The following is a 15,010-nucleotide window of genomic DNA, read 5'->3' as shown; positions in this document are numbered from 1 at the left end:
AACAGGGATTCCAATCTGGGTCTATTTCGCTCCAAACCCCACCCTCTCTCCGCTTGGCAGGCACTTTCTCATCATGCTGCATCTACTGGATACCAACTCTCTGAGATTACATTCCGTTTCTCTAATAAAGATAGACAGTATTCTTTATCATTATAATTCATGTCTCTCAATCAGACTTACTATGCTTCTACCACCTGAGTTAAAAATCCATCAAAGACACAACATGAAGAGCTTGCAGTAAAAATACCCCATCTCAGATAAAGCAAATGTGTGTTTCTTTAACTTCACGGATATATCACGAAGATACATTTTTTTGTTAATTTTACATAGGTCTCTTCCTTTCATATTTGAATAGAGTAAGAGCAATGCATCTAACGATGCAGGCTGTTAGATCCTGAGGTCAGGGGCCAAGTCTTATCCATCTCTGTACCCTCAAGGTCTATATGTGGCAGACATTCAATGCCCGTTTGTTGATGAAAGATAGAGTCAATGATCATCAACTTCTAAAAGCAACATTTTAGGGTGCCTAAAACATTTTGAACGGCAAAAAAAGACTCCATGTTTCCAAAAAAATGTATAAGGTCTGCAGGTAAACTTCCTACCTCTCGATCCTTGAGTTTCATGGCGAGCACCAACTGGTGCCTGTGGTTAGTGAGAGCCTCCCGATAATTTCCTTTGGAGAAGAATGCAGAGCCCAGATTCCCATGAGCTCGGCATTCTCCTGTCTGGTCACCTGGGTTGGATTTTAAAAAAAGATAAAATTTCTCTAAGTTATAGTGTTAATTATAATTTGTAATGCCCATATCAATTTAAGAACCACAGATTTACTAGCTAAGATTTCACCTCCCTTCTTTTAGAAAAGTACTTTCTTCTTCTCCAAGACTCTATGTAGTAAGTTATGGTCCTAGAACTTGAATCTCTGGACAGTAACTGTTGTTATAACATACAACTACAGTCAGGGATGTAGGGGTCCTAGAAATGAGAGGATAAAGAACTTGACACAAACCAGCTGTTAGGAGTCAGCTCAATGCTCTGCTAATGACCTCTGGTTCTGAACAACCATCAGCTTGTGGATTCAGTGATTTAACTACAAACCTACTATGATGTGTTGCTTCTTTGCAAGTATGCTGATGGCAGACTTACCGTGTCTCTGCTCTTACTGCAATCCTGCAAGTCACTGAATAATCGCTGTGACAACAACCGTAATCATAAGCCACATGCATTTTACAAATGAGGAAACGGTAGCACAGACAGCTGAGGCAACTTGCAGAAGGTCATATGGCTAGTAAGCGGCAGAGCCAGGGTGCTAAACTCAGCAGTCTGGCTCCACAGGCCCCACTCTTAACCAGTGCACTGTACTACTGCCTCTGACAAAATGCTGACGCCTCCTAAGGGAGGCAAAAATTAAAATTAAGATGAAAGATTCACCCATCAATACTATCATTTGGAATATTAAATCTGTGAGCCCAAATCTCTGAAGAGGGCAATGAATATGTTAACCCACATATCTTGGCCTTTGGGGAGCCTTGGTATCTTGTTATAAGAAAAGCCCTGGAGACCTAAGCACTCTAAAACACAGAATGTTCTAGAGACGCACTCACTTTTCATTGCATGTGGTATCCCTATCCATGTCAGGCTAATCAGTTTTCTTTATTTCCTTTCTGTACTGAAATAAAAGACAGAAGCATACCCTACCTAAGGTCTTGGCTACATCCAAGTCCTGCTGCATGTATCCAGTACTCTTCTCTGTGTTTCCAAGAGACCAGTAAGCACTGCTCAGGGCGGAGAAAACCGAACCTCTCAGTTTGAGGCTGCAGGTGCCAATCTTGAGAGCAGCTTCTAAGACAACCACAGAGGCGCCATGATGGCCAGCTGTCAGGAGTTCCTGCCCAACCACAGATACGACCACAAAGGGGCTCTTGTCCAGTTTCATTTTCTGAAGCTGCTGGTAAGTGGGCTCGAGGGAGTCTGGGAAAAAAAAAAAAAAAGGAAAGGAGAATGTAGGATGATATACAAAACAATCTTTTGTAATATGCTTTAAAACATTTGTTTATTTGTTTGTCATACCTTTTTATGGGCTATTTCGAGTACAAACTCTTCAAACTTTACTCTAGCACCACCCTATGTATAAGTGTCTGCTTATACATAGGACTCGGTAACCCCAATCTTAGTCCAGTAATTTCCTTCTCTCCACTGCGCATGCATATACCACACTCACCTTCTCTTCTACTCTTTCTTTGAATATGATGTGCCACTTTCCCTGAACAGTTCTCCCTCATCTGTCCTGCTGTCCTCTCAAAATCTTATAAGCACGGGGCACCTGGGTGGCTCAGTCAGTTAAGGGTCTGCTTCAGCTCAGGTCATGATCACACGGTTCATGAGTCTGAGCCCCCCATCAGGATTCTCTGTCTCCCTCTCTCTCTCTGCCCCTCCCCTAGTCACACATGCTCTCTCTTTAAATAAATAAATAAACTTTAAAAAAATCTTACAAGCACACCCCTCAAGTTCTGACTCTACCATGTGGTATTCTCAGGCCCTCCAGCCCACATTACTCTGTATCTAAACTTCTGCCGCATTTTTAGAGTTAATATTGCCCAGTTTGACCCCTAACTATTTTAGACTTGTTCCATGTGTGTTAATTTTTAAGACATTTCCCCGGCTAAATCTGAAGACCGCTGTAGGAGTGTTTAAAGGTTTATAGTAATTCCATAGCAATTGGCACAATGTGGGCACTAAATTGAAAACTTACCATTGCCACACCATTGCCACATAGGTGATAGTCCCTAACCCATCTGGCATTCAATAAATGTTTGTGCAATCTGAATCTGAATGTCTGATTAATAAAACTCCATCCACCTTTTCCCTAGATGATGCAATAAAAGACGCTCTCCCAACGAAATCTCCATCATCCTCACTGCAGCCCAGTGTCCACTGCTGCTTCTAAGACCAGTATGACCAAATAAAAAAGTATTGGGGCTCCTGGGTGGCCCAGTCGGCTGAGCATCTGACTTCAGTTCAGGTCATGATCTTCACAGTTCATGACTTCAAGGCCCATGTTGGTCTCTATGCTAACAGCTCAGAGCCTGGAGCTGCTTCGGATCCTATGTCTCCCTCTTTCTCTCTGCCCCTCCCCTGCTTGTATTCTGCCTCTCTCTCTCTCCCTCCCTCTCTCTCAAAAATAAATAAAACATAAAAGAAAAAAAATTTTAAAGTATTATCAGTTTTTGCCGTGGTGACAAATGAAACCATAAAATCATCTGCATTTGCTAAGATAAGACAGAAGAGAAAATTAATGTTAATCGCATTTTATTTTCACGTGGTGTCTGGAAAGGACAGAGACTAGGGGTCAGAAAGCCACGAAAAGATTCTTTCCTTCTGAAGCTAGGTTTGAATGTGGATGACCTCTAAGTGCCTTCTCCCTCTTCTCCCATTTTTTCAAAAGACAATTGCAGAGCCAATGGCTATAACCCTACACTGATGTGGCACTTAGAACGCATTTGTTAGCTTTCCTGAAAAACTATTTCACATTAGTTGTTCCAGTGTGCACATGTAAAAAACTATTAAAAGGCTGGTCTCTTTAAATCTTGAATCTCTCGGCCAACAGTATTGCATTAAAATGTAATTTTTACAATTTATGACTTTGAATTTCAGCTCTACACTAAGGAGCTCTCGTCTGAATCAACATTACCACAGAAACCTCGAAACCTACTGGTGCCTAAAGCATTTTTCCCCTTCAATCAGATCACTAAACAGAGAACAAAGAACATTTTTACACCTGTCAAGATGCAAGCGTGCACAGTACCAGTAAACACTAGCTAACCAATAGGGTTAAATACAGGCACAAGAACCCAGGAATTACTGGAATAGAAAAGACCAGTACCATACTGAAATAAATGCGAACAGAATTTGGTGGTACCCACTGATGGGTTTGGCAGCCAATGATGATCACATTAGCGTCCCACCAGTCAATTAGCAGAAGCAAAAATAATAGAACTTAGAGATGAAAAGACCTTGAAAATACCCATTTTAAAAATGATGAATCTAAATATTTAAGTGATTCATCCAAGGTCAGACAGTTTGGGACAGAGCCAAGACAAGAACCCATTGTAGGCCTCTACGTCCAGGCCATATGACACCACACCAGGCAAAATTCTTAGTTGTTGACAAAAGAAACCAGCCTTGGCTGGTTATAAGTAGAAAAGAAATGCACAGAGGAGCTATTGCCAAACGTGAAAAATCAGGCCTCCAGACCCACAGTCAAAATCATGCCACAAAAGCTCCACAGTGAAAACAACATGAATGTTGCAACTCAACACAGGAGACCACAGGTTCCACGGCTGCCTCCATCACTACTCCATGCCACCCTTAGAAAACAGATGTCACGACTGCCAACCAACACGACCAGAACAAATTCTGTGCTACCCATTCTTCTTTGAACCTTTAGCTCCTGATTCACAGGTGGGTCCTAGCTTCACAGGAGGATGGGAAAATTAGGATCTGATATTCTCAGCTTTTACTGTGGAAGGAAGGCAGTAGGCAGAAGTATAACATAGGGAATTGCCAAAACACAGCAAGAGGGTTCAGACACAGAGAGCCCAAAATGACTAATGGCCAGCAAAGATACCATGCTTCAGCTGGTGATTTTTCTTTTAAACATGGCAGCCATGGCCAAGGTCAAAAGAGGAGCCTTCTAATTGAGCCGCTAAAACTACAGAACGGTATAAAGAAGACAGAACATTGCCACAGTTGGAGGACTGAGGGAAATACCTGGAAGATTACCCCCGCCAAAAAAAAAGAAATCTTCAATTCTACAAATGTTGAGTAAATAAAAATGAAGTTGGAGGTACAAGAGGTAAAAGATAAAATCTTCATTTGCAGTATATAGGAAGGAGAATGTAAATACATTAAAAGATAAATTAAATGCAAGCTCATATACAGTATATGTTACAAGAGTTTAGAAAGGGAACGACTATTCAAGGTAATCAGAAAGCTTCATGGAAGTATAACTTGATTAAGTGAAGAAAGAGTAGGTAGGACTTAAACAAGTCTTTGTTTTCTTTCTGAGAGTAGAGGGTATTTTAAGTAGAAGTTTTATCCTAAAGAAAGGTCCCAGAAGAAGATAGGTACATGGAATGATAAAGAATGATGAAGAGGCCAGCTTGAATGGACCAGAGACTATTACGAGGAAGGAAGCAAATGTGAAATAATGGAGGAAACACTTAGTGAAGAATAAAGAGACCTGGATTTCAAAGCCACACAGCCTCGGTCTTACTGTGTCAAATGTATAGACTGCGATTCTGGTGACGGTTACATAAATCTATACATGTGATAGATATGTGTATGTCTATACATATTATGTACCTGTATGCATAAATATATACGTGTGTACATCTATGCATGTGCACAGATATATACACAAAAGTCCATTTCACTTTATGTAAATTTAACATTTTTAATGTCAAATTTCTCTGCTTTTGGAGGTAATTATGTCCCCTTGGCCCACACTCACTAGTCAGAAGTTCTAATTAGCAGGCGTGCATGCTTTTGATAAATAAAAGTGGTAGGACAAGTTTTCCTGATGTATAAAAAGTACAGGCTAGATTACTTGTCTCTGAGATTCTTTCCAACTCTACTATTCTATTATTCTAATTCCTATTCTAGAGTAAATGCAGACTCTTAGTAAAGGGACTAATTTTGTGATTTTATCAGGCTAGGTGAAACAGAGATTTGGCAGCTGTTAGGATGTTTTTCCTTCTAGAAACTATGCATGATATATGAAATAGCCAATATTAAGCCAACTCCACAAGAATGTAGAGGTCCTCTACAACATTCATTGAATACCAGTTATGTGCTTTCTAAATGCACAGCCTTTAAGAATTTAAGATGGGGGCGCCTGGGTGGCGCAGTCGGTTGAGCGTCCGACTTCAGCCAGGTCACGATCTCGCGGTCCGTGAGTTCGAGCCCCGCGTCGGGCTCTGGGCTGATGGCTCGGAGCCTGGAGCCTGTTTCTGATTCTGTGTCTCCCTCTCTCTCTGCCCCTCCCCCGTTCATGCTCTGTCTCTCTCTGTCCCAAAAATAAATAAATGTTGAAAAAAAAAATTTAAAAAAAAAAAAAAAAAAAGAATTTAAGATGAACACAGTCACATTTCCTGACATGTGAAGAGCTTTTAGGAATGTAGTAGAGACCATTAATAACAATCACATTTGGCTAAGAGATATACTATATTTCATCAGTTCTGAGATACACATTTATTCACATATCAACATCTCTGGATTTGGGATTTAATGTCTCTGAACATGATAGTGCCTCACAGTGGTATGTCACTTCTGTGTCTAAAGGGTTCCAACAGAGCTCTTTCAGTTTATATAAAATAAAAAGTTAAATGACAAGAATTGTGTCATCATTTAAACATCAACATTTTCTTAGTAACATAAAATAATGATACAACTCTTGAGCCAGAATTCCTGGCATTCTCCTTTCCCAAAGGAGAAAAGTGCTAACCCTACCCACGTAGGTCTGGGAATTCTTTCCACAGGAAGGGACCTCTTATTAGAAATTGAAGATATAAGGGGGGGCCTGGGTGGCTCAGTCAGTTAAGTGTCCAACTTCAGCTCAGGTCATGATCTCACCGTTTGTGATTTCGAGCCCCATATCGGGCTCTGTGCTGACAGCTCAGAGCCTGGAGCCGGCTTCAGATTCTGTGTCTCCCTCTCTCTCTGCCCCTCCCCTGCTCTCTCTCTCTCTCTCTCTCTCTTTCTCAAAAATAAACAAACATTTAAAAGAATTAAAAAAAAAGAAATTGAAGATATAAGAAACTGTTTTTCAGGAACTGCAGGTTGTTTTAGTTGAGGATGTCCTGGAGATGAGAATGAAAGAGAGGAAAGATCTCTGCTACTAAGGAGGCTGTGGCCTCTATCCTGTAAGCAATGGAGAAAACAGAATTATGAATAAAAGAACGACCGATCAGACTTATATTTTAGAAAGTTCATTCTGGGAGAAAAACAAAGCATGGACTGGTTTAGAAGAGATAAAAGCCAAGAAAACCAGTTAGAAGCAAAGTCCTGAATTTTCAACGACAAAAGAAATGGAGAACAAGGGATAAATTTCAGACACAGAATAAAAAAATTTTTAGAATTTGAGGAATAAATGCATTTAACAGACACAATGCCTCATTCCAAAGGAATGATACTGTACTCACTCTCTCCTATGGATTATCTTCAAGGTAATTAACATTTTTACAGACTTGAATTTGTCTACAGCACTATGAAGACCTCCTGGAGTCTTCCAAGTTACCCTCATAACATTTCCATACATACATGATTAAAAAGGCTTCAATTTTCCTGAAAACCTCGTGATACTACTACCAATTACTCTTGGATACACCACTAAAATATAGTACTGAGCTGCAAATCCGGAAGACTGACAGAAAGAATCCTGAAATGAATCTCCAAAACAGTGACCCAAAGAGAGAACAGCAACTATCGAAAGGTAAGAAAGTAAGCAAAGTATGATGAGGGTAAAGTATTCCCAAAAAACAAAATTTAGAGGTAAGGCTCATAACATGCATTTAATTTTAATTTTCATCTTTCCTTAGGGTAATTCCTTAAAAAGGAAACTAAAGACTGCTGGGCTTGTCACAAAAGGACAGCTATTGTATGATTCCACTTACAGGAGGTATCCAGAGTAGTTAAATGCAGGACTGAAAACAGCATGGTAGTTGCCCCAAGCCGGGAAGAGGGGGAGTAGGGAGTTACTATTTAATGGGGACAGAGTATCAACGTGGGAAGATGAAAAAGTTCTGGATGGTGGTGATGATGGCATAACCCTATAAAGGACATAATGCCCCTGAATTGTATCATTAAAAATGGTTAAAATTGGACAATTTTATGTCACATATATTGTACCACAATTAGAAAACTTTTGGTTTATACAAAAAGTCAAACTTAACCCTCCCCAAGAAAACAAAAGGAAAGAAAAGAAAAACAACTGACATGTTCAGTACTTTGTTTAAGTGCTTTACCACATTTTCCCAAGTTTGTCTGTATAAGGTTTCTAAAAGGATTCAGAGGCCTTCCACAGAAATAAAGGTAGAGAACACAGAAGTCAGAATGGGTAGAAAGTCAGGAAAAGGCAATAAAACTCAGCATACAGACAGGCCGACTGTAAGGGCTGGCCCAGTTCCTTAAGGTGGCCAGGACACTGGGCCCTATGCTTCATAGAGGACAAAGCAAAAGGAGCAGGGATCACTTTTAAAATTCCTAGATCTTTACATATATATACAATGGAGTATTACTCAGCAATCAAAAAGAATGAAATCTTGCCATTTGCAACTACGTGGATGGAACTAGAGGGTATTATACTAAGCGAAATTAGAGAAAGACAAATATCATATGACTTCACTCATGAGGACTTTAAGACAGAACACAAGGGAAGGGAAGTAAAAAGAACATAAAAACAGGGAGGGGGACAAAACATAAGAGACTCTTAAATAAGGAGAACAAACAGGGTTCCTGGAGGGGTTGTGGGTGGGGAGATGGGCTAAATGGGTAAGGGGCACCAAGGAATCCACTCCTGAAATCATTGTTGCACTACATGCTAACTAACTTGGATGTAAATTTAAAAAACAAAAAAAAATTTACAAAAGGAATAATTTTGGGATAAAAAAATAAAAATAAAATAAAATTCCTAGACCTTCAAAAAAAATTTTTTTAGTGTTTACTTATTTTTTGGAGAGAGAGAGAACGCCCACTTGAGTGAGGGAGTGGCAGAGAGAGAGGGAGACACAGAATCCAAAGCAGGCTCTGGGCTCCGAGCTGAACTCACGGACCGCAAGATCATGAATGACCTGAGCTGAACCCACTAAGCCACCCAGATCTTTTACATAAATTCCCAGATCTTCTAAATAAAAATATACCTACTCGGGAGAAATACACTCTTCCTGACACTGAGGCCTGAGACCAAATTTTCCAGTGAGTGCTCAGCAAGAGGACCATATACAGTAGCACAGTGTTCATTCCACACAATGCCGTGCCTGTCAAAAATCCAAGAGCAGGCTTACTACTGCTGCTGTGTGCACTCCTCAGCAAGGAGCACATCGCACTGAAGAGGGGAAGGTGGCCTGCAAGGACCAGCTTACGCTTTCTGGTGCTGGATTCTCAAAACAACATCAGGAGGTGTATATTGTCATTTCCCTCTTACGGGTAAGGACTGAGGTGTAGAGAAAGGAAGCAACCTTGCTCAGTCAATGAAATAGCAAATGGCAGCACTGGGATTCGGTTCCAGTCTTTTTTTTTAACATAACATTTCAGAAAACAGGCCTCCTGTGAAGTGACTGCCACCTAAAAGAAAATCAGAGGGAAAGAGCGCACCGAGGGGGGGTGGCAATTAGGCAAATAAAAGGTGAGCCCCAACTTGACCCTCAGAGAAAAGCTTATACATTCAACAGCCATTTTCCACCAGCACTCCTTAAATTAGCTTCCCTGGATCCTCTGGAGCTGGTAGAAACACCACGACAGGTGATAGCCCATAAATGTAATAGTCTTTAGATTACCAAATTAACGGGAGGAGAGAAAATATACACAAGAGAACCCTCAGCAAGCAGCAGCCCTGGCGTCTTTAGAGGAACAAATAAAGGTAAACTCAATCTCACTTTGTAATTGTATTATTGAATTTGGGTGGCAATAGCACTATCCTATCCCATCCAAATTTGCATAAGCATTTATAAGATACAATGTGCTGAGATTGCTGACAGACTATCTCAAAAGGAGAAACAGAAAATAGTGAAAGGATAACTTGAGAAGGTCATGAAAAAGAGTATCATTTTATATTTATGCTTATTTTTACATTTTCATTAATGATTTAAGGAAATACATTATATATAAGGACGTAAATATATCCACAGGAGAAGTAGTTTAACTGATCTCTTGGTTGGTGAACATGAGTGAAATCATAAAAATAAAGTAAAATAGACTTACGAATTCAGTTAGCAGTATCAGCAACACTATAAAAAAAATCAAGTAAGTTTCAATATGGATAAATAGAACATATTTATGTGGGAACAGGGCATATTAACGTAGATTGGCCCTACCTTTAAAAATAATGAAATCTTAAGGCACCTGGGTGGTTCAGTCGATTCAGTGTCCGACTCTTGGTTTCAGCTCAGGTCATGATCTCACAGTTCCTGGGTTGGAGCCCCTGCTTGAGATGCTCACTCTCTCCCTCTCTCCCTGCCCCTCCCCTGCACGTGCTCTCTCTCCCTCTCTCTCTCTCTCAAAATAAAAATAAACTTAAAAAAAAAAAAAAAGAAATCTTGAAACTTCCCCAGAAGACCAAACCACAGGGATGCTATGCACACCACTAGAGCTTTGTTTCCTTATAGAAGCACCTGGACTAGGGAGCTTTCTCTTTTGCATTTAAGAATTGTAAAAGAAGAAAACCAAAACCAGAAAAACGATGTAACAGATCAGACCTATATGTAAAGTGACCCAAACTGCACAGATACACAACAATGGCAGGAACTCAGAAAGCTGCAGGAGGCTAAAATAAACAGTGGGTAAAAAATGGGCAGCAAATGATGACAGATTTTGTGAATTGCAACCATATGACAAAAAGAGAGGTCATTAAGATGTGAAATGATGCACAGAACAACACCGTGCCAAGGAACAGCCTCTATAAAATGTTGATAAGAGAAGCCCACCTGGAATAGGTACAGGGGTAAAGGCAATGCTAAAAATAAATGAGATAAATCAAATCGCCTTAAGGAAAGAAAAGAAAATACTGAAGTGCTCCAGGCACCTGTAAGATGCGGCTTTCTCCAGGGTCAGCCTTAGGTCACTCGGTGTAAGATAGGAGAGAATGCAGCACAGAAAACCCTAAGGGGGACAGGACAGCAGCACTGAACTCTTTCTGGAAGTGCAGGAAGGTTTTCTTACATTTATCTAAACAAATTGCTTCAAAGGCAAAATGGTAAGTATGATTCTGCTGATCTCAACACATTCACTCCAATATTCTAAGGCAGCAGCAGAAACACCGAAGAATAAAGAAATGATATCTTCAAGAACTATATACACATATATATATATTCCATGTAAATATATATATATATATGTATATATATCCCATGTAAATGTATATATATTCCATGTAAATTACTTGCAGAAGGATGTAGGGAGAGAATGAGAAAATGCCAGAAAATGGCAAGGAGAGACAGATTGATTTTTGTTGTTGTTGTCCACTTCCCCCACCCGCCCCAAGCCCTGGAGCTCCAAAACGCATCTGTTCTAAGTCAGAGTTTATTAACAGCAGGTCCCCCAGTGGGAGCAGCCATTAGGTTCCTACAAGCTAAGACTCAGCTTTGTATGGGGTTATAAAATCACATGAGGAGAGACTTCCTTATCACTTTTTTTCTAAAACATGAAATATTCAACTTTCAGGAAAACATTTTTTATAGCTATGAATTGCCCAGAGACAGAGTACCATTTAGTTCATCAAACTTTTACTTAGCTTTTATTTTGAGCCAAATAGTGTATGAGCCAGTATATTAAAACTATATAATGCCACAAACATTTTCAAAACTAGATGTCTAATGACACTGCCATCAAAAATTTTAGGTTCATTCAGAAACGTACCATTTCAGAGACAAAATAAAGTTCTGCCTGACATAATCTAATATGGAATATTATTCGCTGTCTACTATTTGCCACCAATCTGCCTCAGTGTATCCATCACTGCAAAGATGACTACTGGTGTACCCTTTCAGCCTAATCTGTCCAAGAGCTCATTCAGCAAAAATCCATGTTTCTCAGAGTGAAGTCAATCGGTTTGGGGCCTTAGAACTCCTCCAACCTTTGATACTAGTTCCAATCCACTGTTTTTCCAGAATACCAATTGGTATAAAACAGAAGTAACAACAGGAGAAAACCATGTAAACTAGTGTCTGTCTTTTCTCTTTCCTTTTAATTCAACATAGTTTTTTCATGTTCCCCTGAAAAACGTTAGACATAGCCTACAGTTAGATCCATTATTTCCTTTTACGCAATGTTAGAATATCTAATATCTTCTCTCATTTATTTCTAGATGGCATATTGGTCCAACTGAGCAAATCAATTTACTACTAGAGGTGTTGTGATTTAGAGGTACGGAATCTCAGAACTATTTTTAAAAAAGTATTCTTTGGATAACCCTGAAATCCAGAAAAGTTAATTCATTCACCCTAGTCATAAAGTTAGTTTATGAAAAATGTGAAAATATAATCCAGGTCCATAAGCTTCTGCACCAGTGTTCTTACCACCATCCTGTTCTGCCTCATTAACACCAGCCATGGACAGTGATTCTTGATCTTTGTGTAAAATATCCAATCTGGGCCAAAGCAATAACCTACCAATTCTCAACGTCCAAAGTCTTCAAAGGCTAGGAATGTCCTGCTTTAAATTAGTGTCAGACCAAACACTTTCATCATATTTACCTCTCATGGGAGATTTCATGGCCGCTTCTACCATCCCCACCAGAAGCTGGAGACTCTTGGGGTCCTGAGCCAGTCCAGATGCAAAGGCTGCCAGGGCATCGGCATGACGTCCGAGGTACTGGAGGGCAACACCCTGTCGGAAGTATGCCTGGGAAGAAAGAAAAGATAATGCGCGTTTTACTTATATACTATGCTCCAAGAAGGCTGATGGTGATTATTAGAAAAACTGGTCAGCAGACCTAAAACTGACATCATCTTGGTTCAAAAACCTAGTAAATAGTTTGAAATCAATTCTGATTTCTTCCAGCATAATAAAATGTTAGCATACTTCTTTCAAGGAAATGATATTAAAACTTTCACTCTTTGGGGCTTCTGGCTGGCTCAGGTGGAAGAGCATGTAACTCTTTTTTTTTTTTAACAAAGTTTTTTTTAATGTTTATTTCTTTTTGAGAGAGAGAGAGAGAGAGAGAAATAGAGTGCGCGCATGCACTTGAGCAAGCCTGAGTGGGAGAGGGGCAGACAGAGAGGGAAACAGAATCTGAAGGCTCGAACCCACAAACCGTGAGATCATGACCCGAGCCAAAGTCGGACACTTAACTGACTGAGCCACTCAGGCACCCACAACATGCAACTCTTGATCTTGGGGTCATAAGTTCAAGCCCCACGTGGGGTGTAGAGATCACTGAAATAAATTTTAAAAACTTAAAAAATTTTTTAAACTTTCACTCTTGTCACTTCTAGAACATTTATTAATTTTATCACATTCTTTGGCGTTTATTTACAAATCCCTTTTAATGTTTTTTTTATAATTTTTAAAATATATTTTAGCCTGCTTTTAAGCTCCTCAAAGTCAAGGTGTTTGGAAATTTTTTTATATCTCACCAAAGTATCTGGTACAGTGCAAGATAAGTGAGAGACACTCAAATTCTGATTATTTCAAATTTTCCTCTTTTCTATAATTAAAGGGAAAAATCAATGTGTGATGGTTATTAAGATAATTTTAATAATGAGTGCTATAATATAGCTACATTTAATGTGGTGTTTCAGACATAATATTTAAAAGCTGTTATCTATGTATGCTTTGCTTAGAAACAAAGTAAGATTACTGGCCTTTGTGTTCTTTAATTGGATTAGTTTGAAAAACTAGTATGATCAATTCTGATTAGAAGAAAACAGCCTTCCTTCCAGCTAATTGCAAAAAGGGCCAGAAAATTAATAAAATATTTAAATTTTAGAATAGTCTTAAGAACATGCAGTTTGTTTTCAAGCACACAGAGTCAAAAGAAGTAAAGGAGCAAAATGTTACTAGTATATAACCAGGTAAGGACCTTGTACCTGATTAAATGATACATAAAAATGACATTAATGGCTCACCTAGGGGACTCAGTCAGTTGAGTGTCTGATTTCGGCTCAGGTCACAGAGCCTGCTTCAGATCCTCTGTCTTCCTCTCTCTTGGCCCCTCCCCTACTCATGCTCTCACTCAAAAATTAATAAAAACATTAAAAAAAAAATTAGGGCACCTCGGTGGCTCAGTCAGTTAAGCATCCAACTTCGGCTCAGGTCACAATCTCACAGTTCGTGAGTTCAAGCCTCCTATCGGGCTCTGTGCTGACAGTGTGGAGCCTGCTCGGGATTCTTTTTCTCTCCCTCTTTCTCTGCCCCTCCCCAACTTGCGTTTTCTCTTTTTCTCTCTCAAAATAAATAAACTTAAAAACATGTTCTAAATGACATTAATATATTCATGGCCTATATGGCATCTGTTTCTAAAATACCTGGCCTCCTATTTAACTTAAATACTCTTCTAATATTATATGTTTGTAACACAAATTTAACTCTTTCAGTCCAATACACTTTGAAATTGTCACTAATTATATTCATGGGATCTAAATGAAGCTTCAAACAACTCCTAAAACTATCACTCAATAAACTTAATACATAATTTTATAATTTTGTGTATTACATACACACTGAGATCTCTCGCACTTATCATGTTTATAAAACATATGTACTTACCTTATCTTATTTCATTTTTATAACTAGTCTTTGAAGTAATTTAAGACAGGTAATACTATTAAGTGTTTCTATTAAGAAACAATCCATAAACAGAATGAATCCTCAATTATGGGCTATTCAGAGTCCTATTAGTTTAAACTACCAGCAGCTGTTAAAACTCAGACCCTAGTACAATAACCTGTAAATGCACTTTCATTACTAATTCATAAGATCATTTCCTTTCAATGGACTCAGCCACTGTTTTAATCTTTAATGTGTTTATAGATATTTTTCACTACACTTTGCACGTCACATTTTAGGTGATTTCTAGAATCCAAGAGGCAATATATAACATATAGAAATTGAATAATATTATATTGAATAATAAAATATTTAAAATATTTATTGGACTCCCCTTACATTCTGTTGGTCTGTAATTATGTATTCTTTTTGTGGTTCTTTTCTCATTAACTAATAATCAGAATAGTTAAATTTATGCTGTACTTTCTCTGTGTTAGGTACACTGTGTGAAATTCTTTTTATTCAACCACAG

The 15,010-nt window shown here is 38.9% G+C and overlaps 1 protein-coding gene across 4 annotated transcripts in view; it reads right to left on the bottom strand.

Annotated features, from left to right (window-relative positions):
- The window catches only part of TTC28 (tetratricopeptide repeat domain 28), a 632,666-nt gene that overhangs the window by 300,510 nt on the left and 317,146 nt on the right, over nucleotides 1–15,010 (bottom strand). For all 4 annotated transcript variants that reach the window (XM_040463780.1, XM_040463781.1, XM_040463783.1 and 1 more), the window contains 3 exons: nucleotides 12,465–12,612; nucleotides 1,696–1,968; nucleotides 603–733 (listed from right to left, as the gene is read on the bottom strand). In XM_040463780.1, coding sequence (XP_040319714.1) covers nucleotides 603–733; nucleotides 1,696–1,968; nucleotides 12,465–12,612 — 552 coding nt within the window. The remainder of the gene's footprint in view (nucleotides 1–602; nucleotides 734–1,695; nucleotides 1,969–12,464; nucleotides 12,613–15,010) is intronic.

This window comes from Herpailurus yagouaroundi, unplaced genomic scaffold (assembly GCF_014898765.1).
Source record: "Herpailurus yagouaroundi ecotype Mexico unplaced genomic scaffold, PumYag 428, whole genome shotgun sequence".
Lineage (NCBI taxonomy): Eukaryota > Metazoa > Chordata > Mammalia > Carnivora > Felidae > Herpailurus > Herpailurus yagouaroundi.
The sequence above is the reverse complement of the archived record's forward strand: the minus strand, read 5'-3'. Positions and strand labels throughout refer to the sequence as shown.